The 27304-nt window shown below is 41.5% G+C and overlaps 2 protein-coding genes and 1 pseudogene across 2 annotated transcripts; 2 read left to right on the top strand and 1 right to left on the bottom strand.

Moving 5' to 3' along the window:
- Positions 1-784: 784 nt before the first annotated feature.
- Positions 785-3490, top strand: LOC125120863 (olfactory receptor 1N1-like). Its single transcript, XM_047769260.1, has 2 exons — positions 785-912; positions 2531-3490. Exons 1-2 carry the CDS (start codon positions 785-787, stop codon positions 3441-3443), a joined length of 1041 nt encoding a protein of 346 aa, XP_047625216.1. The 3' UTR covers positions 3444-3490.
- A 13696-nt stretch (positions 3491-17186) lies between these two features.
- On the top strand, positions 17187-18265 carry LOC125121356 (olfactory receptor 5C1-like; annotated as a pseudogene).
- Positions 18266-23407: 5142 nt separating this feature from the next.
- On the bottom strand, positions 23408-25998 carry LOC125121355 (olfactory receptor 1J4-like). The gene is made up of 2 exons (XM_047769592.1): positions 25069-25998; positions 23408-23444 (listed from the first exon to the last, which is right to left on the bottom strand). Exons 1-2 carry the CDS (start codon positions 25956-25958, stop codon positions 23408-23410), a joined length of 927 nt encoding a protein of 308 aa, XP_047625548.1. The 5' UTR covers positions 25959-25998.
- Between the last annotated feature and the right edge of the window lie 1306 nt (positions 25999-27304).

The following is a 27304-nucleotide window of genomic DNA, read 5'->3' as shown; positions in this document are numbered from 1 at the left end:
GAGCTAACAGAACAAGGAGTTCAAGTTCATACCAGTATATTGGATAATATCGGGGATGATAAAGTACAAGTGATGGTTTCCACTGTGATTCCTTGGAAAATTAAAAAAGGGGATCGGATTGCTCAAATCTTAATTTTACCTAGAGTCCTGCGCTCTTGGTCCCTGAGACCTTGAGTCCCCCGGCTCCCACCTTTACTTAAGATAAATGTCTCTGTATCTTGTTTTATGCTAACTATTTTTCCTTAAGTTCCACAGCACCCATTCTTCAGCCCCATCCTGCTGAGCTTCCCACGTTGGGCGCCACTTGCCTGGGCCAGCTCAGCAGGATGGGGCTGAAGAACGGGTGCTGTGGAACTTAAGGAAAAATAGTTAGCATAAAACAAGACACAGAGACATTTATCTTAAGTAAAGGTGGGAGCCCGGGGACTCAAGGTCTCAGGGACCAAGAGCGCCCTGCCTCAAGAAACCACACTGCTTTTATTGTGCTCTTAAATGAGATCAAGTGAGGAGTGGCTATGGGTGGATGATACAGGGTTTGTTTACTATTATATAAGTTCTTTTACTATTTAAAAAGCCACTTAGGTGGTAAAGGGTTAAGCTCTTACTCTGACCTCTAGGCACATAACAGTTCTTAAGCTTAAGTCACTTATGCCTTTAGGTCTTTGCTCTTAAACTTAAGTCATTTACCAGCACTGTGACTGTTTTTCAAGAAGGAAGATGGGATAAAGTAAAACAAGAAGATGGGATAAAGTAAAGAAGGACAAGATGGAGTTTTCAAGGAAGCATGTCTTGCGACAATTACTATGATATACTTAATAAGTTGGAGGCTCTTATGATTAAGTTATTCAATGCAGTAAATGTGACTTTGGTCTCCAGATGCCAAAATAAATCCTTTTCAATGGATAGTTACAGGTAGGGTCCAAACTTTTCCAGTGCGGTGCTGCTGGGCTGATGATAATGGTGATGATGGTGATGATGATAATGCAGTGACCAGGACCACAAAAGAAACACAACAGCTTCGTTTTTAAAACATGTTTAATAATGATAATAATAATTCAATATTTTAATTATTTACTTTTTTAATATTATTTTAAAAATTAAATAATCAATAATAATAACAGATCATATTTAATGAGCACTTAGTATTTGTCAGTCTTGATCTAAACATTGTCATCATTATCAGATTTACTCCTCATAACCACTCTATACAGTGAACACCAGCAGTATTCTATTGGAGCCAATGAAGAAACTAAACCTGAAAAGGTTTGTGACTTTGTCAAGATTCATCAAGTGTAAAGAGGATGAAAACTTGAAGACTTCAGAGGTATCATATATTTTTCCTCATGACCCTAATAAAACACGGCTACTACTGACTGATCACATTGTCCCCCAACACCATCACACAGGTCACTTGAATTCCACATCTTAACTGCACATCATGATTCATGAAGAAACTGACACAAGTTCTAGCCTTTGGTCTCTTCAACAATCCTTTCAGGTAGGGGTATTATCTATATCTTATAAAAGAGAAAAGCAAAGCTCAAAGGGACTAAAAATTCCAATTGAAAAGGCACATGAGGACCAAAGCAGTAAAGCATGTCACCCAGAGCTTTGTCACCACATCCTGTGTCCCATGTTCACATTTCTTCACCTGTGACTAACAATGACAGTAACATCACTGCCCTTGCTAGCAGCCTACCCTCTACATACATTATTTCAGGAATGATGGCAATGAGTCTATGAGGTAGATACACACGGTACAAAACCAGAATCAGAGATTCAGTGGGAAGTAATTAACCAAAGACAGACTGAGCATAAGGAACACAACTGATACCCACCCCATCTCCAGAGGCCAAAGCCCAGGTATTCAAACAAAACATGAGGAAGAGGAAGTTGATGATTTAAATGAAAATGGTGTGCTCTTTATAAAAAAAGTGCTTTTTAGTTTTCAGTGTTCTGCTGGCCACACTAATACACAGGAATGATCTTCAAAGGAAAGGGGGCCAGAGCCTTGCCAGCATAGCTAGAGACCCCTAAGTCCCATCTGGCCCCTCTCTGAAGAAACTATTCTTTCCTCGATCTCTCTTGGTATGTGTGCACACACAGCTCCTGATTTTGCCCAATAAATCCTAGTATATACATGAACCACAGGTGAGCATAGCAATAAGACAAGATATTTAAATGAGTGTTCTATAAGTTTTTTAAAGGGAATTGAACTTGGAAACATTTTTCCAGATGAAACCCAGTCCAGTCTCATTCAGAACATCCATGGTGAAAACTTTCCATATTACAGGAATTATGACCTCAAATTACATTCTACCCTGATGCCTCATCAGAGATCACAATCCTCCTATTTGAACATTTTGCAAATCAGCAGTTATACATACTAGTGAATATCAGTGACCTTTTCAAGGGATAGAGGAAGATAGATCAAAGGCCTTGGACTCTGTATATTTGACAGCCTATATTTATTTAAGGAAGATTCTGCTCTGATTTCTCTAATTTAGAAGGAATTTAGAAACTGAACCAGCATCTCTGACTTCCTGCTCCTGGGCTTCTCTCCACACCCAGACCAGCAGCCTCTCCTGCTTGGGCTCTTCCTGGCCATGTACCTGGTCATTGTGCTGGGGAACATGTGCATCATCCTGGCCATTGGCTCTGACCCTCACCTCCACACCCCCATGTACTTCTTCCTGGCCAACCTGTCCTTCATTGACACCTGCTTCTCCTGCACCATTGTCCCCAAGGTGCTGGTCAACATCCATACACAGCACCACACCATCTCCTACACTGGGTGCCTCATGCAGATGTACTTCTTCATGGCATTGACCCTGCTGGATGACTTCCTGCTGGCTGTGATGGCATATGACAGCTACAAGGCCACTTTCCTCCCTCTTCGCTATACCATGATCATGTGTCCCCAGCACTGCCTGCTGCTGGTCACCACACCCTGGCTCTGTGCCCATCTCCTGGCCTTCTCACCTACTCTCCTCATGTTCTCCTTCTGTGCCCCTCATTCCATCCCACACTTCTTCTGTGATCTTCTCCCACTCCTCAAACTTGCCTGCTTAGACATCCATATCATTCAGGTCATGATGTCTGCAGAGGCAGCACTCTCATGTGTGGTCCCTCTCACTTTTATCTTGGTCTCTTATGCCCATATTATCCACACAATCCTCTGGGTCCCCTCTATGGGGGGAAAGCACAAAGTCTTCTCTACCTGTAGCGCTCAACTGACAGTCATCACTCTCTTCTACGGCACCCTCTTTCTGGTCTATGTCCAGCCCTCCTCCTCCTACTCTTCAGACACTGGAATGGTGGCCTCTGTGATATATACAGTGGTCACCCCCATGCTGAACCCCTTTATCTACAGCCTCAGGAACAGGGACATGAAGGAAGCCTTGTGGAGACTTGTTGGGTATGGAAGATGTCCCACCCCATAAAAAGTCCTTCCCTGAAGTAGAGGCCCAAACTTTCCAAGCGCCTTCTTCCCTCCATGTGTCCACTATAAATGTGAAAACCTCATTCAATACAGAATGGATGCCTTGCCTTCCAAGCAAGTGTAACCAAATGAACACCTAGACTTTTGAGGACTGAAACAGGGCCAACTGACCAAGGTCAGAACTGCAGTCTGTAGAGAGGGAGTGACCAGCAGTCCCTAAAGGGTGACTTGATGTGTGGGTATGTATCCAGGCAGATACATATGTACCTCTGTAAATTTTTTTTCCTTTTGCTTCTTTTTTTTTTGTCTTTTCTCCTCTTAGGGCTGCACTTGTGGCATATGAAGGTTCCCAGGCTAGGGGTCCAATTGGAGCTGTAGCTTCTGGCCTATACCAGAGCCACAACAATGCTAGATCTGAGCCAGGACTGCAACCTACACCACAGGTCATGGCAATGCCAGATCCTTAATCCACTTAGCGAGGCCAGAGATCAAACCCACAACCTTGCGGTTCCTAGTCGGGTTCATTTCCACTGTGCCACTATGGGAACTCCCTATAAATACATTTTGTTTATTCTTCTTAATCATTTCCTCATGTTGTTTGACTCTTTTAAAGACTTGTGTAGGTCCTCTTTATATTAAAGATTTAAACTTTGCACTCTCCTACTCCTAGTGCAAACTGTACCCAGTCACATTTCATCCTTCAGTTTTCTTTTTCATTTGTTGACCTAAATGGGATTTCAGTTTACAAAATTAAACCAATAAAAAAAATTCCTCTTTGTGACTCTTCTGCCACTGTTATCCCTGGAAATCCTTCTCTGTGTTGAATTCATGTGAGTAATAAATGGTTTGTTTTTTCCTTTCAGTGAGATGTTTTTGTTTAAGAAGAGTCTTACTGAGATGTAATTCATATACCATAAAATTCATTTTAAAGTCTATAATTCAGTGGCTTTTAGTATGTGGTGTGTTATTTATTTATTTTTTTGGCTAAACCCACAGCATGCGGAAGTTCCAAGGCCAGGCATCAATCTTGTGGCACAGTAGTGACCTGAGCCACAGAAGTGACAACACTGGATCCAGTGCCACCAGGAAAATCCAGTGAGTTGTTTGTGTTTTTTTGTTTTGGGGGGGGTGGTTTTGTTTTATTTTTTTTGTTTGGTTGGTTGGGGTTTTTTTACTGAAACAATTCATGACTTTTAGAATGATATTAAATATTTAAGTGGCTCTCCTCCTTAACACATCTCATTCTCTTTCAGAATTTCCTGGAACTTCCCTCCTGGTGCAGTGGGCTAAGGATCTGGCTTTGCCACAGCTGTGGTATAGGTTACAATTATGGCACAGGTTCAATCCTTGGCCCAGGAAATTCCACAGGCTATGGGTGTGGCCAAAAAAAAGAATTTTCTCTCCATTTCAGGTCCCAAAATTATTCAAAACCAGGATGCTGACTATAAGTGAGCTCTCATTCACTCATATATAGCATATATATTTTCCCTCTGAGACTTTCTACTACTTCCTCCTCTGTGTTACTTTACCACAAGCCCACCCAATTTAAGTGCCATGTCATCTTCAGAAAGTACCTTCCCACACCAGCCCACTCTCATCATCAGACAGGATCTCTTTTTCTTGTGAGCTCCACTATCCCTTTAGCTAGTCTTCCTATTCCTGCCCCTCTAAGATCAAATAACAATAACTCTTGCCAGTCCATCTAACATTGTACTAGAGGTTCCAATCAGCACGTCTAAGTTAGAAAAGGAAATAGAAGGCATCTGGATTGTAAAGAAGGAAAATTATCTCTACTTGTAAATGGCAGATGCTGTATATTTTTAAATTCTTAAGAAATCAACCCCCAAAGGAGTTCCCCTTGTAGCTCATGGTTAACGAGTCCAACTAGGAAACATGAAGATTCAGGTTTGATCCCTGTCCTTCTCAGTGGGTTAAGGTTCTGGTGTTGCCATGAGCTGTGGTGTAGGTCACAGACACAGCTCAGATTCTGCATGGCTGTGGCTGTGAGGTAGGCCAGTGGCTACAGCTCTGATTAGACTCCAAGCCTGGGAACCTCCATATGCCATGGGGGCAGTGCTAGAAAAGGCAAAAAAAAAAGACCCCAAAAAATCAGGATGCTGACTATAATAGAGATCTCATTCACTCATGTAGAGCATATACATTTTCCCTCAGGGCTTTTCTACTATTATTTCCTCCTCTGTGTTACTTTACCACAAGCCCACCCAGTTTAAGTGCCATGTTATCTTCAGAAAGTACCCTCCCACACAAGCCCATTCTAATCATCAGTCAGGATCACTTTTTATTGTGAGTTCCACTATTCCTTTAGCTAGTCTTCCTATTCCTGCCCTTCTAAGATCAAGAATAACAATAACTCTTACCACTTCCTTTTAATATTGCACTAGAGGTTCCAACCAGCATGTCTAAGTAAGAAAAGGAAGTAGAAGGCATCTAGATTGTAAAGAAGGAAAATTATCTCTACTTGCAAATGGCAGATGCTATATATTTTTAAATTCTTAAGAAATCAATCCCCACAAAAACCTAGTAGAAATAGTAAACGGTCTGAATTCAATACAATCCCCTTTAAAAATCTCAGCTATATGTGTTGCAGAAAATGTCAACCTGATCCTAAATTCACATAGAAATGCAATAGAACCAGAATGACCAATACACTCTTGAAAAAGACTAAAGTTGGTACACTCACACTTCCCGATTTCAAAACTTACTCCAAAATAAGTAACTAAGTACTAATTCATGCTTAGTACTTCACATGAAAAGATGTCCAACATCACTAATCATCAGAGAAATGCAAATCAAACTGCAATGAGACATCACCTCATACCTGTCAGAATGGCAGTAATCAAAATGAACATAAAGATCAAATGTTGGCAAGGATGTGGAGAAAAGGGAACCCTGCTACACTGTTAGTGGGACTATAAATTGGTACAGCCATTAAGGAAAACAGCATAGTAGTTTCTCCAAAAACTAAAATAGAGCTACCATATGACCCAACAATTCCACTCTTGTGTATATAACCCCCCCAAAATAAACCAAAAAAAACCCAAAACACTAATTCAAAAAGATACATGCACCCCAATATTCATAGCAGCATTATTTACAATTGCCAAGATATGGAAGCACCTTAGTCTCCATCAACATATGAATGGATATACATATAGACACACACACACACACACACACATACATATACACACAATGGACAACTACTCAGCCATAAAGAAAATGAAATTGTGCCATTTTCAGCACCATGGATGGTATTAGAGGGCATTATGCTAAGTGAAAAAGGTCATAAAAAGACAACTAATATAGGACATCACATATATGGAATCTGAAATGTACAACAAACAAGGGAACATAACATAGAAGTAGCAGATTCACAGATATAGAGAACAAATCAGTGGTCACCAGGGAGGAGAGGGAAGGGGGATGGGCAAGAAAAGTTCAGAAGAATAAGAGGGACACACTATTAGTATAAAATAAGGCACATGGATACATTGTACAACATGAGGAATATAGCCAATATTTTATAATAACTATAAAGGAGGTATAACATTTAAAAATTACAAATCACTATCTTGTACACCTGTAAGTTATATAATCATCATACGGAAACTACAATTAAAAAGGACAATGCCATACTAGCACAATGCTAGACAAAGGAATACAAGTGAATCCACAAATAAACCTTCACATTTATGGGCAATTTATTTTCAAGAAGGCTTCCAGGGAAATTCAAGGGGGAAAGAATAGTGTTTTCAGCAAACCAAACCCTGCTGAGACAACTGAATAGCAAGAAGCAAAAGAATGAAGCTGGACATTTACCTCACACTTCATGCAAAAGTTAACTCAAAAGGATGATAAGGCTCAGTGTAAGAGCTTAAACTACAAACCACATAGAGAAAGGCATGGGAGTGAGATGCTTTGTGACCTTAGATTAGTCAGTGGTTTCTTAGGTATGACACCAAACTGCTTGTCCACACAAGTGGTAAAAGAAAAAATGGACCAACAGGAATTCATCAAAATCATAAAGTTTTGTACTTCAAAAGATACCATCAGGAGAGTGAATAGACAACCCACAGAAAGGTAGAAAAATATATGCAAATCATATAGTTGATAAGACATTTGTATAAGACTATATGAAGGATTCTTACACTTCAACAAAAAGAATAATAACCCAATTTTAAAATGTGCAAAAGATTTAAAGAGAGATTTTTTTCCCAAATTAAAAAAATACAAATGGCCAACTATCACATGAGCAATACACAACATCGTTAATCATCAAGGAATACAAATCAAAATCACAATGAGATACAACTTCACTTCCACTAGGATGGTTAAATTGTAAAAAAAAAAAAAAAAAATTACCAGACAATATCAAAATGGTAGCAAGGAATAAGAGGAGAGTGAACCCTTCTATATTTATAGTAAGAACTTAAAACAATGCAGCCAATTAGGAAAACATGGGCAGTTTCTCAAAATATTCAAACATAGAGTTACCACACCACCCAGGAATTCCATTCCTACGTGTATAACTAAGAAAACCTACATCCATAAAAAGCCAGTACATGAACATTCATAGAAGCACTATTCATAAAAACCAAAGAGTGGAAACCTCCTGAAAAAATACACAATTGCTGAAAATTTTCTGTTAACTCTAGTATCAGTTCAGTCCCACAATAAACAAATGCCAAAACATAATTAGGGGAAAAATACATTAGGGAAGATGCTTATGAAAGGTCAAGAGTATAGGAAAGACACCTACACACAAGCCTCTCCATTCACATAAAGCATAATTCAGTTGCCATGGGGGCAGGGGGCAGAAAACCAGACTGTCTGTTCACAAACTGGCCCTGAGAAAAAGAGCCAGCCACCATCCCCCTGCCCCAGAATGGTAAGAGGCAGTCTTCATAAGCAAGGCAACTTACCTACAAGGCTTGTCTTGGTAGCCAAAATCAGCTCTCCACCCCCGCTGGCCAGGATCTTGAAAGCTTTTACAGAGGCTTTCAGTGGGTTCAGAGTCGCATGTTGTCCAGAGAGTTTCAGCAACACACTGTTCCTTCAAGCCTGCCTCCTCGAAAGTGGCTCCCAGCCTGGGCACCACAGGCAGAGTCTACATTTCAAGGACACAGGTGGGATAAATGTACCTCCAATCAGCCAAGCCCAACTTGCAGGTCAATCAGTAGTCACCTCTTCTTTGTCTTCTCTGTGTCCTCTCTGGATATAAATGAACAGGACCCTAGGGGGTCTTCCTAGAAAAGGCCCCCCTCCCCTGCTCCACCCCATGTCCTTGGCCTTCTGCTGGTTTGTAGACAAACATTAGCCTCCTAGGCCTTTCCCGAGTTCCAAAGAATACATTTAATCAGAGAAGTGAGAAAAATACAGAAAGAAAGGGAAACAATCAAGCCAGAAAAAAAAAGAATAATTTAGCCATGAAACAAAGTCAAGGATTTTTGGTTCCTCCTCATGGGCTACAGGTAATATTCTGAGTCAAATCATTTGAGCTGCTTGGCAGACACTTAAACCCCTACCAGGTGGGAAAAGTTAACTGCTTGCTCAAGACAAGCATGTGGACTGGGTGGAACCCAAGGCTGATGATGTTGACTCCTGACTACCTTACCACCAACCAATCAGAGGAATGTCCCCCAGGTGGTCCTGCGCCTGCAACACTCTCTCTCTCTCTGTCTTTAAAAACTTTTCACTAAAAGCCATTGGGTTTTGTTTTGTTTTTGTTTTTAGGGCCACACCTGTGGCACATGGAAGTTCCCAGGCTAGGGGTCAAATGGCAGCTGTAGCCTCTGGCCTATGTCACAGCCACTGAAATGCAGGATCCAAGTGTGTCTGTGACCAACACCACAGCTCACTGCAAAACTGGATTCTTAATCCATGGAGCAAAGCCAGGGAGCAAACCTGCATCCTCATGGTTACTGGTCAGATTTATTTCCACTGAGGAATGACAGGAACTTCCCATCCACTTGGTTTTTTGATCATTAGCCACCATGGCACCCCACAACAAATGCTGCCCTTTCCTTCACCACAACCCAGAGTCAGGAGAGGTTTTATTGTCCACAGGTGAACAGACCGAAATTTGACTTGGTGACACCAACACTCTGCTGACCAGCTCCTATGATCTCACATGTCCCCCTCTTCTGCAATGTGCCCTGAATGGTCAGCAAGGGGTGTCACTGGCTTGGATGTGGCTCCTTTGGTGGCTATTTGGCTGCATTTGGAGGCAGGTATCACAGCAACAGCGTAACTCATGCAAGAAAAACCACAGATTAGGATAATGATTTCCAAAGCAAGTAACAAATTTTTCCACCACAAGCCCATGATCTGAATCACTTATGAAGTCTCCTAGGCTGGGGACTCAGAATAGCCACTTCTGCCCTCATGTGATTTAATAAAATGAAACATTCATACACTCATTAGGTATGAACACGCTGTGTTTGGATAATGGCACAGGCGCCTCTTTTCAAGGCAGCGGTAATATTGTACAGGCCATCATTTTTATTGGGGGTGGTACAGGCCAGGAATATGCCACAACAGTGACAAAGCCAGGTGCTGAGGAAGCACCAAGAAATTTCCCCAGTCAGCAGTTTGGTGGGTTGTCTGTAAACTGGGGTTGGCATAAAAAGAATATTCGTGCCTAGTGTTATCGATTATGTGTGCCCCACGCCAGGATTCTGGATCAGTACATGTAATATCAAAGGGACCAATAGTAGTCTTAAAGAGAAAAGACAAAAACCATATATCACTTATATGTGGAACTTAAATATGACATAAATGAACTCATCTACAAACCAGAAACAGACTGACAGACATAGAAAAACAGACATTTGGTTGCCATTTGGGAAGTGTGTGGAGAGATGGATTGGGAGTTTGGGATTAGCAGATGCAAACAATTATACATAAAATAAAGAACAAGGTCCTACTGTATAGCACAGGGAACTAGGTTCAATATCCTGTGATAAACTAAAGGAAAAGAATATGAAAATGAATGTGTATATATGCATAACTGAATCACTTTGCTGTACAGTAGAAATGAACACAATGTCAGAGTTCCCATTGTAGCTCAGCAGGTTATGAACCTGATTAGTATCCATAAGGATTCAGGTTTGATCCCAGGCCTTGCTCAGTGGGTTAAGGATCCAGCATTGCTGTGACTGTGGTGCAGGCTGGCAGCTATAGCTCAGTTAAGAGCCCTGGCCTGGGAACTTCCATATGCCACATATGCCACCAGTGTGGTCCTAAAAAGACAGAAAAAGAAAAAAAAAAAGAAAGAGGTTAGCTGTTCCAGGCAAAAGGAAAATGTGAAGAGAATTTGTGTTGTGTAAAAGGTCATAAAGCATAAGAAAAACATAGAGTCCCAAGAATGGATTGGAGTCTGGGGTAGGGACAGGGAGAATGGATGGGGAAGAGAAGCCCAGGGGAAAACTCTAAACAAGCAGCATGACTGTCATCCCCACACAGAGCCTGGGGACCCACCCAGCCACACCTTCCCAACCTCCACAGGCTCCAAAGCGTGTGTCATCCTGGACTTTCCCCTGCCACCAGCTCTCATGGAATCCCCAAAGGCTGTAGAGAGAGAGTCTCTTTTAGGGCTGTACCCATGCCATATGGAGGTTCCAAGGATATGGGTATAATCAGAGTTACAGCTGTAATATTACCACTCCTTGAGGAGTCAGGAGCTAAATATAAACCATCCCATCAGGGTCCAAGGTGACAATAAGTCCCACAGTTCCTACATCTGGGGTGGGGCATATCCCTGCAAACACCCCTGCCATCATCACCCCACAGCTGGACTGAAGCTGCTCTGTAGGAAGAACACCTCACCCACCTCCACCTACTTGGTATGTCCTACCAACCCCCTAGACCTGCACCATCACAGTGACAGCAGCCTGAGACATATCAAACGCTTGTGTGCTGAGGGGGAATGAGCTAAGAACAGGGGATCCTTAGGAAATGGGGAGGCCACATCATGACAAATAACAGGAGTCCAGCCTTACCACACTGAAAATGTTCATGAGTATAGTGGGGCCTGAGAAGAGAGGAGGAGTCAAAATAAAGCCATCAGCAGAGAGACAGGAACTAGAAGGATGAGGCTGAGAACCGTCCAGCTTGCTAGAATCTTAAGATGTCAGAGGTGGGGGAGTTCCCGTTGTGGCTTGGCAGCTTAAGAACCCACCATAGGGTTCATGAGGATGTGTGTTTGATCCCTGGCCTCACTCACTGGTTAAGGATCTGGCATTGCCATGAGCTGAAGCATAGGTCACAGATGCAGCTCAGACTGGTGTTGCTGTGGCTGTGGTGCAGGACAGCAGCTACAGCTCTGATTCAACCCCTAGCATGGGAATTTCCATATGCTGCAAGTGCAATTTTTAAAAAAAAGAGGAAATAAATATGTCAGAACATGGAATGATGTCCAATATCACCTAGGCTCTCAATACCCCAAGTGTGATACCCGAACCAGCAGCATCAGTGTCTCCTGGGAGTTTGTTAGAAATGCAGAACCTCAGGCCCCTCACTATCCTTCTGATGGAGAATCTTCATTTAACAAGCTCCCTAGGTGCATTAAAGATTGAGAAGCTCTGATCCTCAGGGGTCCCAAATCAAGCTACATATCAGAATCACCTGGAATATTTTCTTACAAGTACAGTTTTCTGTGCCCTTCTCTAGATGAATTGAATCAGAGTTTTTACCACTGCGTAGAGCCATACAGTTTTTAAAAAAACTCCACTGGTAATTCCAATGACATAGGTCCAAAGAGTAGACTGGGAACCCCCAATCTGACCCAATATGCTTCATAAAGATGAGACAACAGAGGCAAGACAGTGGCAACTCTAACTTCATAATCTTTTAAGAGAGCTAATTAGAGTCTCTGCCTAGAGACAAAGAATATTGGATTTGGCACTAGATCTGAGTTCAAGCCCCAACTCCATACCCTCAGAGCTATGTATCTTATCTCCTATCTTCTTTGGAATTCCATCTTCTTTCCTTCAAGGAATGAAATGAATGTCCCTGAATGTCAGGATTACTCACCATGGGCAGTAAGGCAACAGAGAGAAATTAATGGAGAATTCACTCTATGTTTTCTGAACACACACACACGCCATAGTAACTGCTTAACTAATGTTTTGGGCTCCTTGCACCCCAAAATTTCAAAGCAATTTCAAAGCCTTGAAGTCTCATGGTCCCCATTTCACAGATGCTCCTCACTTTGTGATGGTAACTAGTGTTTGCTTCCATGTGAGTAGATGGAAACACGCAAGGGCTTTGCTTCCAGACGGGTTCTGGATGCAGAACCTCAGCCGGCAAGCTGATTTCATTGGTGGAGAATGTGTGGTTGGGTGGACCTGGAGGTCCAGATCTTTCTACCCCCAGACACTGTCTGACCTCTATCAGTGATCCCCACCAAGGAGGAGGAGAAGACACCTAAAATTCTTTTTTTCTAAAATTCTGTATCGTGAGGAGTAGAGGAAAGTATTGGGCATGGTCCCAACTGTCCAGTTAGGTGAGGGAGAACATAACTTAGGTAATTATAAAATGATGAAGTAGGGTTATAATAGAGAGAGCCCTGTGAGTGGGGTTCCAGAATGAGAGGTGGGGTGGTTGGATGTTCACATAAAGTCTGCGGGGACAAGATGATGACCCCTGAGCTGAGTCTGAAAAGATAAGAAGGGAGTTCCTTGGGAGCCTATCAGTTAAGGATTCAGTGTTGTCACTGCTGTGGCTCAAGGTACTACTGTGGCATGGTTCTCCTGGACAGGGAACTTCTGTATTCCACAGATGGGGCCAAAAAAAGTAAAAACAGAGAAGAAGGATCACCTATGAATACGGAGATGAGGCAAAGCTGATGAAATCCTTTGAAATGTCCTGAGGCCCTTTAAACTGGGACCTTGTCTCTGCTTGGAGCAACCAGCAGTACATTTGGTGTACAAAGAAAACCATACAATATTTTGTGCTTTTTCTTCAATATATATATTTCTCCACAAATTAGGTTTTTATCTCAATATGTTTATGAGATTTTTCCATATTGATACATAGACATCGAATCCGCAATTAACTCCCATAAGCCTACAGACAAACATTTAGGTTTGGCTAGTGTTTGGCCATTACAAAGAGTCCAAGACTCCAGGCATCCTTATGCACTTCTCCAGTTGTGTACATGTGGGAGAGTTTTCAAAACACCAAGAAGTGGAGTTACTAGATATTATGGACTGAATGTGTCACCACCCCCCAAAATTCATATGTTGAAGCCCTAAACCCCGATGTGATAGTATCTGGAAGTGGGGCCTTTGGGAGGTAATGAGGTTCAGAAGGTGGGGTCCTCATGATGGAATCAGTGCCCTTAGGAGAAGAGTCCATCTCTGTCTTTCAAGACCATATGAGAGAAAGTCAGAAGGCAGCCATTAGCAAGTCCGAAATTGGACCCTCACCAGAATCCAACCATGCTGGCACCCTGACCTTGGATTTCCCAGCATCCAGAACTGCAAGAAATAAATGTCTGTTGCTTAAGTCACCCAGTCTGTGGTACTTTCTGACAGAAGCCCAAACAGCCTAAGACATAGGGTATGCATGGTTGTGGGCAGTTCATTGCCAAATTGTCCTCCAAATTGCACAGTTTACATTCTACCATCACAACCTCACTAACACGTGATATAATCAATTTTGGGTCTATTTTTAGGGCTGCACCCATAGGATATGGAGGTTCCCATGCTAGGGGTTGAATCAGAAATACAGAGTCCACTCTATTCCACAGCCAAAGCAACATGGGATCCAAGCTGTGTCTGTGCCTTACACCACAGCTCAAGGCAAGACCAGATCCTTAACCCAGTGAGGGATGCCAGGAATCAAACATGAGTCCTCATGGATACTAGCTGGGTTTGTTACCCCTAAGCCAATGGGAGCTCCATATAATCAATTTTTTATCCAAACTGTGCTCTGGAGGAAGCTATTTATCATCCTCACCAGCCACTGGTAAGGTCCCAAACACTTAAACTAGTCTGTTTGTTTGTCCACAATCACATCATATGGAAGTTCCCAGGCCGGGGATCCAACCTGTGCCACAGCAGTGATTTGAGCCAAAGCAGTGACACCACCAGGTTCTTAACCCTCTGAACCACCAAGGAACTCCTAAACTCCTCTTAAAGGAAGGAGAAAGAGCATTTACTCACTTCCAGGTGCTGCACATTGCTTTTCTCCTACAGAGATATTATGTCTCCCACTTGACAATAAGAAAAGAGCCTGTGGAAGGTGAGGTGACCTAACCCAAGTTACACACTAGAAAGTGGTAGAACCCAGTCTTAAAACCAAGTCCACAGGCTATTAACATTCACATTCTTTTCAGTTTCATATTTTCAACTAATATTTATGAGCACTGATTACATACCAGACCCTGGAGGGAGAAAAATGAATCACAGGGCCATATGTAGCACAGACAAGGACTCAATAAATGTTTGCTGAAAGAATATTGAACCAAAGAGCTCAAAGCCCACAGGATAGACAGTCACATAAGTAATATGTGCAATAGAATAAAGAAACACTGTGATAGACATAGGTTCCAGTGCAGCCAGCACAAAGAAGGGAGAAGTTTACTTTCCTCTGGGTCATTTCAAGGAAGGTTTACACCCAAGGTAGTTTTTTTGTCAAACTCAAAAAGAGGAAATGGGTTCCATGCAAAAGGAACAATGAAAAGGCACAGGAGGGTGAAGCATGTCACGTTTTCTGGAAACTAGTTGGTTGCCATAAAGTTGCTTCCTTCCAGGATCAAGGAAAGACATCCAGCTAAATTCAGTTCAATTAACTGAACCTTCATTAAAAACCTGCTGTGTGCCAGGCTTTGTGCGAGATGCTCTACATACATTATCTCATTGATCCTTGCATCTTTTTTTTTTCTCATTAAACACATGAGAAAATTGAGGCTTGGAGAGAAGAGTCCAGTCCTGGAAGACTTTCAAATCTGTTCCTTCCCCTCTTGGCTGTCTCCCCCAGATGCCAGCCACTGCTGCACTATCCCATCCCAGCTCTTATTCCAATGGGATGATGGCCACCCAGCCAACCTCCAGGCCCATAGCTAGTTACCTTTTGTCTAAGGAGACTGCCCGTTTCATTGCCTCTTTTCCTCCTTGAGAAAATGGAGAGGAGAAGGCACATAGAATCATGAGGTTTGGGAGTTCCCCTTGTGGCTCAGCAGGTTAAGGACCCAACATAGTCTCTGTGAGGATGCAGGTTAGATCCCTGGCTTCACTCTTTGCATTAGGATCTGGTATTGCCACAGCTGCAGGGTAGGTCACACATATGGCTTGGATCTGGTGTTGCCATGGCTGTGGCATAGGCCTCAGCTGCAGCTCAGATTCCCTCTCTAGCCAGGCAAATTCCATATACCACAGGTGCACTGCAAAAAATAAAAGAAAAAGAAAGAAAGAAAAAAAGAATCATGAAGTTTCAATCCTTGGCTAGAAACTACTACCCTATTCATCATTCATTCATTTAACAAATCATGCAGACTTCATAGATGTGGGTTTAGTTCCAGACAAATGTGATGTAGCAGAAAGTTACACTGATATTTTGGCTTCCCAGTGCACATAAAAGTTACCTTTATGCTATACTGCTGTCTATTAAGTATGCAAGTGTATCATGCATAAAGAAAGCAATGTACATAACTTAACTTTAATATACTTCATTGCTAGAGTTCCTGTTGTGGCACTGTGGAAAGGAATCTGACTAGGAACCAATTTAAACACAGGTCAGGATATTCCCATTGTGTCTCAGCAGGTTACAAAACTGACTAGTATCCATGAGGATGCAAGTTTGGTTCCTGGCCTCACTCAATGAGTTAAGGATCTAGCATTGCCATGAGCTGTGGTGCAGGCTGCAGACACAGCTAAGATCTGATGTGGCTGTGGCTGTGGCTGTGACATAGGCTGGCAGCTGTAGCTCCAGTTCAACCTGTCACCTGGGACCTTCCATGTGCTGTGCGAGCAGCCTTAAATAGCAAAATAAATAAATAAATAAATAAATAAATAAATAAATAAATACTTCATTGCTAAACAAAATACTAACCATCATCTAAGCCTTCAGGGAACCCACTGATGGTGGTAGAGATCAATGATCACAAATCACCAAGAACAAAATTAATAATGAAATAGTGTGAGAATTACCAAAATGTGACACGAAGACCCAAAGTAAGCAATTGCTATGGGAAAAATGGGGCCACACCAATGGGGACCTATACAGCACAGGGAACTCTACCCAGTAGTTTGTGATAATCTACATGGGAAAAGAATCTGAAAAGGAATGGATGTGTGTATATGTATAACTGAAACACTTTGTTGTGTAGCAGAAATCAATAAAACTTTTTTAAATTAATTAAATATAAAAAAGAAAAAAGGTGCCACAAATCTTTAATTTGTTTTAAAAAAAAGCTCTATCTGTAAAGCACGATAAAGTAAAATTCAATAAAGCAAAGTGCAATAAAACAATTGAGCACTATGTCCCAGGCTGTGATCTCAGTACTGTGGATACGAAATTGATTAAAACAGGCAAGATTTCCTCCCCCGTGAAGGTTAAATGGAAGTGACTTCTCAGTGATAGAAACAAAGGTTTTGAGAGATGATATGGCTTGTCCAAGGTCACACAGCAATCTTGTTACCAGGTAGGACTAACACCCAAGTCCTGATACCAGTACAAAATGCTTTCTCCCTCATTATGGTCATGACCTTTCCCTTAACTCCCTCTGCTTTGTCTCTCCTCAGTTTCTGTTCAGCAGCATGAGGCCAGAGAACTTCACCTGGACCAGGGGTGCTCATGCCAAATTCATCCTTCTGGGCATCACAGATTGCTGGGACCTGTGCATCACCCTCTTCCTGGTCTTCCTGTCCATCTACCTGGTGAGCCTGCTGGGAAACATGGGCATGATGCTACCTACTGATCTGCATGGACACCCAGCTCCACACACCCATGTACTTCTTCCTGGCCAACCTCTCCAAGTTGAACACCTTCTATTTCTCAGCCATTGGCCCCAAGATATTGGTGGACCTACTGCTGACCCTGGCCACCATCTCCTATGCAGCCTGCACCCTCCAGATGTTTGTGTCTGCAGGGCTGGCAGGTGCTGAGTGTTGCCTTTGGGCAGTCATGGCCTATGACTGCTATGTGGCCATCAGAAACCCTCTTCTGTACACCATGGCCATGTCATGGCATCTGTGCCTGGCCATGCTGGGAGCATCAGGCCTGGGTGAGGCACTGAGTGCCATGGTCCACCTGACCTTCACCTTCACCTGAGCTTCTGCAGCTCCTGGGAGGTGAACAGATTCTTCTGTGATATCCCTCCACTGCTGGCCATCTCCCTCAATGACACTTGTCCCAATGAACTCCTACTCTTTCCTATCTGTGGCTTCATCCAGACAGCCATGGTGTTGGCTATTGCTGTGTCCTACAGGTTCATCGCTGGTGCTGTGATGTGCAAGTGCTCATTCCAGGGCTGCTGGTGAACAGCCTCTACCTGTGGCTCCCACCTCACAGATGTGCCCATGCTGTACAGGACACTCATTTTCATGTACCTGCATCCCAGCTCTAGCTATGCCCTGGACAGCATCAAGATGGCATCTGTGTTCTACACCCTTGTCATCCCAGCCCTCAACCCACTCATCTACAGCCTCTGCAACGTAGAGAACAAGGAGGCACTCAGAAGGTCCCAGAGCTGGTGCTGCTATCCACGGTGGGTGCACATGTGAGAGATCCCAGCAGGATGGTTAGGACTGACCCTGAAGAAATGAGGACACCCTTCCTGGCCCCTGTCACTGTGGATAAAGATGGATGTTCCTCTGGCTGTGTGTCTTAAATTGTTTGAGAGACTGAAAAGGGGGAGAAACTGAAGCTTGCAGACAGGAGGCAGGAAGCTGGAGGATTCTAGACCTAGCAACAGAACCAAGATTAATTTGCTGTTAAGCTGCCTTAGGTTCCTCAGTGTTCAAAAAACACATGTTCCTGCTTGTTATCAGGTGCAATACTCAGTTTACTTGCCATTTCTATTTTTCATCTTTTTTTCATTTTTTCCTTTTTTTTGCCACCTCCACTGCATATGCAAGTTCCGGGGCCAGGGGTCCAACCTCTGCCTTTGCAGTGACACCCCCAGATCCTTAACCCACTGTGCCACAATGAAACTCCCACCAACTGTACTTCTAAGAGGCTGATTCCAAGATATACCAGGTAAGAGATTTGTGGGCTACAATCACCTCCATACTTTTGCTCTTTTAAGGTTCTGTATGACCAGTGAGACTGTTCCTACTCACCTTGACCCAAAGAGAACATCCTCAGAACCTCTCATGCCAAAGAATGGGACAAATTTGAATGAGGCAAATATCCCTATTAGGCTACATATTCCATCTCTCAGTATACAAAGCAGCACCAAAACATTCATGAGCTCATTCCTAAAATTCTAACCACTGGATTAGAATTTGATCAATGTTAGATTAGTTTAGGGCTCTGGGAGAAGTTAGGGAAGAGTCAAAATTATGGTAATGGTGAGAATAGGGTTAGGATATATGCCCAAGAGTAGAATTTCTGGGTCATATGGTAGTTCTACGTTTAGTTTTCTAAGGAACTGCCATAATGTTCTCCATAAATGTTGTACCAGCTTACATTGTTACCAACAGTGCAGGAGAGTTCCCTTTTTGCCACACCCCCTCTAGCATTTGTTATTTGCAGACTTATTAGTGGTGGCCATTCTGACTGGTGTGAGGCAAAAGTTCCCTTAAAAAAGGCACATGAATCTGCATGTTCATTACAGCAGTATTCACAATAGCCAAGAAATGGAAACAACCCAAATGTCCATAGACAGATGCTTTGATTAGGAAGATGTGGTATATATACACAATGGGATGCTACATGGTCATAAAAAAAGAAGAAAATAATGCCATTTACAACAACATGGCTGGAAATAGAGACTCTCATACTGAGTGAAGTGAGTCAGAAGGAAAAACACAAATACCATATGATATCATATATCTGGAATCTAATATATGGCACAAATGAACTTTTCCACAGAAAAGAAAATCAAGGACTACCTGTCATAGGCCATTTAGGTGAGAAGGAAATATTCTAGATCAGTAAAAATATGAAAAAATATATCTGTGCTATGCACATGGCATAGCAGATGGATTTGTACCCAGTGTCCATGTCCATCAGCATCTTCCAGACAGTGACTTATGAAAAGGAGACATCTGTGAAGGCCAGGTGGCTGAGGAAGAAGTACATGGGGGTGTGGAGGTGAGGGTCCAGCCTGATGAGCAGGATGGTGAACAGGTCCCCCAGAACCGTGGTCAGGTGTATGCCCAGGAACAGGGCAAATAAGATGTCCTGCTGCTCTAGGTGGATGGGGAGCCCCAGAAGGAGGAATTCAGACATGCAGCTCTGGTTCTCCCTCCTGATGCTGTTCTTGCCTCAGTTGGGAATTGGGAAAAGTGGGAAATGTCAATGAACCTGCCATAAGATTATAGTCATGTCCTTTTTACTATGAAAAGTCTTCATTTGGGACATTGGCCTTTATTTTTCTTAATTGTTGGTGAATGAATCAGCCTTTCCAGTTCTGGCCTCAATAATATATCAAACCCTCACATTAGCCAAGTTTTTTCCCAATGAAACCAATGGGCTTTAATTCTTCATTCACTAAAAATTGTTGAACAACAGCTTTCTCCCATCTTGAGTACAGAGGAGTCAACAAGAACTGAGAAGTCTCTGTGTTCAAATTTACATCTTTACATCAAGAGAGGTTTAATTACTTCTGCAATTTACTAAGATAAAAATGCAAAAATGTTACCAGATAGGAGCTATCAACAATTCACTGTACAACTATAAATGTAATAAATTCATTGAGTAGTTAAAAATAAATTCATTTCTTGTTAAAAAGCATATGAAACTCCTTACATATGAAAAGAATTACTAAAGCTGTGTCATAGGCTTTCAGGGTACTTTGCACCATCCTACCTATTTTGAGTCGCTTAAAATCCCCTGTTATAAAAATGTCCAATCCAGGCTTCCAAGCCAATGTCAGTAGTTCAAGGCACTGTTCCAATTGTTTCACAAGCACTTTCAAATTAAATCTTTGTGGTAGCCCTAATAAATATTCTTACATACATTTTAACCTGAAGAAAACAAAAGTATACATAATTTAAATGTGCAAGGAAGACACAATTAAGTGCATCAGCTGGTATCACAACACGGGTCTGTCTGACCAAGATCCATGCTCTTAACAAATCAGCAAGAATAAGACACCGTCAGTAGTTAAAATGTCCAGAGAAGCTGTATTGTGTCAGCTACCTTTCTCCAAAATCTTCCTAATTCCCTCTAAGAAAAATTTATGATTCCTATTTATATATCATACAAAGGATTTTCATATGCTTTAACCACTCAAAACAATAATCATATTTTAGGACTGCTTGGTACACAAGGCAAATCTTTTTTTTTTTTTCTTCTAGGTCCACATCCATAGCATATGGAGATTCCCACGTTAGGGGTTTAATCGGAGCTGAAGACACTGGCCTATGCCAGAACCACAGCAACATGGGATCCAAGCCACATCTGCAACCTCCACCACACTTCATGGCAATGCCAGATCCTTAACCCATTGAATAAGGCCAGGGATTGAACCTGCAACCTCATGGTTCCTAGTCAGATTCATTAACCACTGAGCCATGATAGGAACTCCAAACAAGGCAAATCTCATGTCTCATTTTATAAATGTAGAAGGTGTAGCTAAGAGATAAATTACTTACCTCAGGTGACTTGGCTTTTTTTTTTTGTCTTTTTGTCATATGTTGTACAGCAGGACCACATTGCTTATCCATTCTAAATGTAAGAGTTTGCATCTACTAACACTAAACTCCCTGTCCATTCCTCTCCCTTCTTGGCAACCACAAATCTCTACTCTGTGTCTAAGAGTCAGCTTCCATTTTGTAGATAGGTTCATTTTTGCCTTGTTGTAGACTCCACATATAAGTGAATCATATGATGTTTGTCTGTCTTTCTGACTTACTTCACATAGTAAAGAATATGCACTTCCATCATGTTGCTACAAATGGCATATTTTATTCTTCTTTAGGCCAGACTATTAGTCCCTTACACACACCCACACCCACACACACCATATCTTCTGTAACCATTCATCTGTGGATGGCCATTTAGGTTATTTCCATGTCTTGCCTATTGTGAAAAGTGCTGCTATGAGCATAGTGGTGCATATATCTTTTTCAATTGTAGTTTTATCTGGATATATGCCCAGGAGTGTGATGGCTGGATCATATAGTAGTTCTATATGCAGTTTTCTGAGTGAAATATATTTTAGCAGTATGGAGTTTATTGAATATCATTTTTACCTCCAAAACTCTGGGTGTTTTTAAAGAAACAATAACAAAATCAAGTATGGCCATGTATTCCTCTATGAAATCCCTTCCAGTGGGTTCCCAAATTGGACTGAGGACCAATGATTCAACTATAATGGTTAATTTTATATGTCAAATTGGCAAGGCTAGAGCACCCAGATATTTGTTCAAAACACAATTCTAGATGTTTCCATGAAGTTATCTTTGTGGATGAGATTAACAGTATAATCTTAAAATTCTGAATAAAGCAGAATTTCCTCCATAATGAGGGTGGACCTCACCCAATCAGTTAAGGACCTTAAGAAAAGAATGATCTCCTGTGAAATCAGATTGTTATGATCATTATACAACTACAGATGGGATAAATTCACTTGAGTAATAAAAAAATTTAAAAAAAAGAAAAAAATGTTCTCCCACAGAGAAGAAACACTTCTGTCAGCAGCCTGCCTTCAGATTCAAACTGGGTTTCCAGCCTGCCAACCTACACTTCAGACTTTACAATAGCTAGCCTCCAAAATTATATTAGTTATTTCTATGAAATACATCTCTCTCTAATTTTTTTCTTCTCTTTTGGATACCCCATGGCATATGGAGGTTCCAAGGCCAGGGATCCGATCTGAGCTGATGTTGCAGCCTATGCCACAGCTGTGGCAACTCTATCCTTTAACCCACTGCAGAGAGATGCAGCCAATCCTTGGGCAACAGCAAGAACTCCATACATCACTCTTTCTTACACACACACACACACACACCCCATATCTGTTCTACTTCTCTGGAGAATCTTGATGAATACAATTACCATGACCTTATGTGTCAAAACTCTGGGCCTCTGGTATCACTGATGTGATCACCCATCATCCCTCCCCCACTTAGTCCCTTCCAGCTACAGAGGCCCCATTAATGTCCCTGGAATTGGCCAGGCACCATCTCACCTAAATTTTTTTAGGTACTGATCTCCATGCTTTTGTCCATGTATCACCATGGCTCACTCACCTGTCCTCACTAACATCTTTGGATATTACCATCCCAATGAGCTCTACCTAGACCACACAGTGTGAAATTATGAACTACAACCCAGATCGCTTGCTTATAACTCCCCTTTATCTTTGGGGGTTTTTGGCCACACCTATGGCATATGGAAATTCCCAGGCTAGGGCTCAAATTGAAGCTGCAGTAGCCAGCCTACACCACAGCCACAGCAACACAGGTTCTGAGTCAGCTCTGCAACATATACTACAGTTCACAGCAATACTATATCCTTAACCCACGAAGTAAAGCCTAGGATTGAACCTGTGTCCTCATGAATAATAGGTTCATTACTACTGAGCCAAGATAGGAACTCCTTCCTCCCCCCCTTTTTATGGCTCCTTTATTCATAGACTATCTTAGCTTCAAAAATTCAGAATTTATTTCAGGCATAGAAACACATCTTCCATAGAACTTTCATCTCAGTAAAGAAATAAAGACAATTTTAAAAATAAGTAAAGTTTCCAGTGATTCAGAAGGTTAAAACCTGATATGAAACAAAAAAGCAGCATGATGAGCTGGAGCAGGAGTGCTGGAATGTAAACTATATGAGGTGATACAGCTTTTTTACTGTGCATTTCCAGAAGGTAGAAAACTGCCTGGCATATTGTGGTCATGCAGGAGATATTTTTGGGTGCATAAATTATAAATTGGAGTTCACATTGTGGTGCAGCAAAAAAAAATCCAACTAGGAACCATGAGTTTTTGCATTCGATCCCTGGCCTTACTCAGTGCGTTATGGCATTGCCATGAGCTGTGGTGTAGGTTACAGCTCATAACTGGCATTGCTGCAGCTCTGGCATAGGCAGGTGGTTAGACCCCTAGCCTGAGAACCTCCATATACCACGGGTGCAGCCCTAAAAAGGACAAGAGACCAAAAAAAAGTTGTAAATTCTTGCATTTAATTGTTTCATATTAGAAGTGAGATCTCTGGAGAAAAGACAACACCCATTTCTAAGATGAAAATTAATCCAAGATCCATAGACTGTTCTCAACACAAACATCCAATTTAGGGGAAAAATTAGTCTTCCTGGAATGGGGAAATTTGCTAACTGAATTGACTACTGTGTCCTCCTCTATTGTCAAATCACAACAAAATGAACGTTTATTTAGGTTTAGCAAATGAACTAAAGTACTTTATTAACTTGATAATGCATTGAAAACATAAGAGTTTTGGACTTTACTAAAACTGAACATTAGAAACTCAACTGAATATTTATAGTTTTGGAAGGCAAGAAGCTAAGACATGGAAAACCTCAATGTCCATCAACAGATGAATGATAAAGAAAATGTGGTACACAGTGTAATAGAATATTACTCAGCCACATAAAGAATAAAATAATGCCCATTTGTGGCAACATGGATGAGCCTAGAGATTATCATACTAAATGCAGTAAGCCAAGCAGAAAAAAATCATACAACATAGGATACTCTTTATATGTGGTATCAGAAAAAAATATTAAAAATAAATGTATACACAAAATGGAAATAGATCCACAGGTATAGAAAATGGTAACCAAAGGGGAATGGGGGGAGGGACAAATTATAAGTTTGGGGTTAACATATACACACTACAATACATAAAGTAGATAATAAACAAGGAACAAGTGTTTAGCACATAGAACTACACTAAATATTGTGTAATAACAGATAAGGGAAAAATATGAAAAATATATACTATGTAATATACTTAAAAGTGAATCACTTTGCTCTACACCTGAAATTTACACAACATTGTAGTCAACTATATATCAAAATAATTAATGAATTAAAAATTTAAAAAACAATGGTCAAGAGATGACCATAATATCATACACACACACACACTTTAAAAGACTGTAAAAACCCGAATGTAATAATAACATAACACATGGAAAAAATAAAAAATAAATAAAAACATACATATACAAACAGAGGAGTCGGATGCATTGAAAAACAAAATATTAAATGTGTTTTATTGCTAATAATATATTTAGAGTTATGGAGGAATAAATGGAGAAGAGATATGTATAAAGGGAAAATGATTGATCCAATAACAATGACTATTTAAAGGACAGTGATGAACGTGCTAGAGACATGGGTGTCAAACACACAACTTTTTAAGGCATTTCTGACAAGGTCAACGAGTAAATAAGAACATGGTTAGGTGATTCTCACTTGGAAAAAAGGTTGTTGTTTCTGAAAAGAATCCCCAGAGCCAATGTCATGTCCCTGTTCCTCAGGCTGTAGATGAAAGGGTTCAGCATGGGGGTGACCACTGTGTACATCACAGAAGCAATGATGCCTTTGTAATGAGACTGGCCAAATGAGGGGGAAAAGTACAGGGCCATAATTGTCCCATAGAATAGAGACACCACAGAGAGGTGGGAGCCACAGGTGGACAAGGCTTTGAAGATCCCTTTAGTAGAGGGGACCCTCAGGATGGAGAGCCCAATGCGGCCATAAGAGACCAAGATGCCACTCAATGGAAAAATGAAAACTGCAGCCCCTGAAGTATATATGACCAGCTCATTGAGAGAGGTGTCTGAGCAGGACAGCCTGAGTAGGACAGCAAGGTCACAGAAGAAGTGGGGTATGATGTTGTCAGCACAGAAGGATAGTTGAGCCAGGAGGAGGGTGTGGGTCAGGGCATAGGCACAGGAAAGGAGCCAGCATCCAGCCAGCAGACATATGCACAGCTCCTCCCTCATGATGATGGCATAGTGTAGAGGGTGACAAATAGCCACATACCTGTCATAGGCCATCACAGCAAGAAGAAGGTTATCAATGCAAGCAAAAAATATGAAAAAATACACCTGTGTTACACACCCTGCATAGGGTATGGACTGATCCTGTGTCTGCATGTTCATCAGCATTTTAGGGACAGTGACAGAGGAAAAGGAGACATCTGTGAGGGCCAGGTGGCTGAGGAAGAAGTACATGGGGGTGTGGAGGCGAGGGTCCAGCCTGATGAGTATGATGATGACCATGTTCCCCAGCACTGTGGTCAGGTACATGCCCAGGAACAGGGCAAAGAACAAGCCCTGCTGCTCTGGATGGATGGGGAGCCCCAGGAGGAGGAACTTGGACACGATGCTCTGGTTCTGACTCCTCATACTGCTTTTCTCTCTTCTGGGAATGAAAAGAAAGCAGAAAATCCTGGGACCTAGAAGTACTGACCATTGCAGTTACCACATCGTCACATGGTTTCATTGTACAGACAGGTCTTACTGCACTGCACACACACACTGATGCTTCATCCAATCTGGTGGGAGGAATGCATCATGATTTGTCTGAACACTGACAGTCATGTGGAGAAAGTGCATGACTTCAATCAAGCCCTTCAGTGGCAATAAGGAACTGCTCATTCTCTTTTGTACCAAGTGGAGACATCGTGATAGACAGTAGGGAGGGAGTAATAAATAAGACACAGTACCTTCCATGGCTCTACTGTCAGACTGCTTATGTGCTTATATCTGTGTAACACACACAAACATGCACACTCACACACACTCACACACGCACCCACCATTAAAGCATTATTTGGAAGATTAATGTACCATGTACAAAATAAAGTGCTTGACACAAAATCTTATTTTTATCATAAGAATGAATGTAAGAGATACAAAAGAAAGAAGGAAAGAAAGAGAAAGTGGAAGAAGTGAAGGAAGGTAGGAAATAATGTAGGAAGGGAGGCAGGGAGGGAGAGAGGAAGGAAAATACAAACATTTAGAAAGTTCCTCAAAAAATTAAATAGAATTTCCATATGATTAAGGAATTTTACTTCCACTTACGTATCCGGGATAATTGAAAGCAGCGACCAAAATGTATTTATACACCCATATTTAAATAAAACAGCATTATTCACAGTAGACAAAAGATGGAAACAATCCATGTCCTTTAGAAGATGATTGGATAAATATAATGTGGTCTATACATACAATGGAATACCATTCAGCATTACCAAAGTTAAGAAATCATGATACAGCCACAACATGAATGAACCTTGAAGACTTTATGCTAAGTAAAATCATGCAGTCCACAAAAGAGTAAATATTGTAAGATTCCATTCATATGAGATGCCTAAAATAGTCTAATTAATAGAAACAAAAAATGGAATGGCAATTGCCAGGGGCTGGTGTGGGAAGGAAAATGAGGAGTTCTTGTTCAGGGGTTACAGAGGTTCACTTTGGGGAAAAAAAAATTCTGGAGGTGGCTGGTGGTGATGGTTGTACAACAACCTGAATTACTTAGTGCCACATAAATGTACACAAAATTATTGAAATGTTACATTTTGTTACATATATTCTATCACAGTAATTTTTTTTAATTTAAAAAATATACCATGAGTCAATAAATACTGACTATAACTAAGAATCAAAAGGAGGGTGATCCCAAAATTAAATAAATCAACTCATTACTTGGGCAGGATGGCTAAGCAGACATCAGGAACTGAAGATGA

Source organism: Phacochoerus africanus, chromosome 2 (assembly GCF_016906955.1).
Source record: "Phacochoerus africanus isolate WHEZ1 chromosome 2, ROS_Pafr_v1, whole genome shotgun sequence".
Lineage (NCBI taxonomy): Eukaryota > Metazoa > Chordata > Mammalia > Artiodactyla > Suidae > Phacochoerus > Phacochoerus africanus.
The sequence above is the reverse complement of the archived record's forward strand: the minus strand, read 5'-3'. Positions and strand labels throughout refer to the sequence as shown.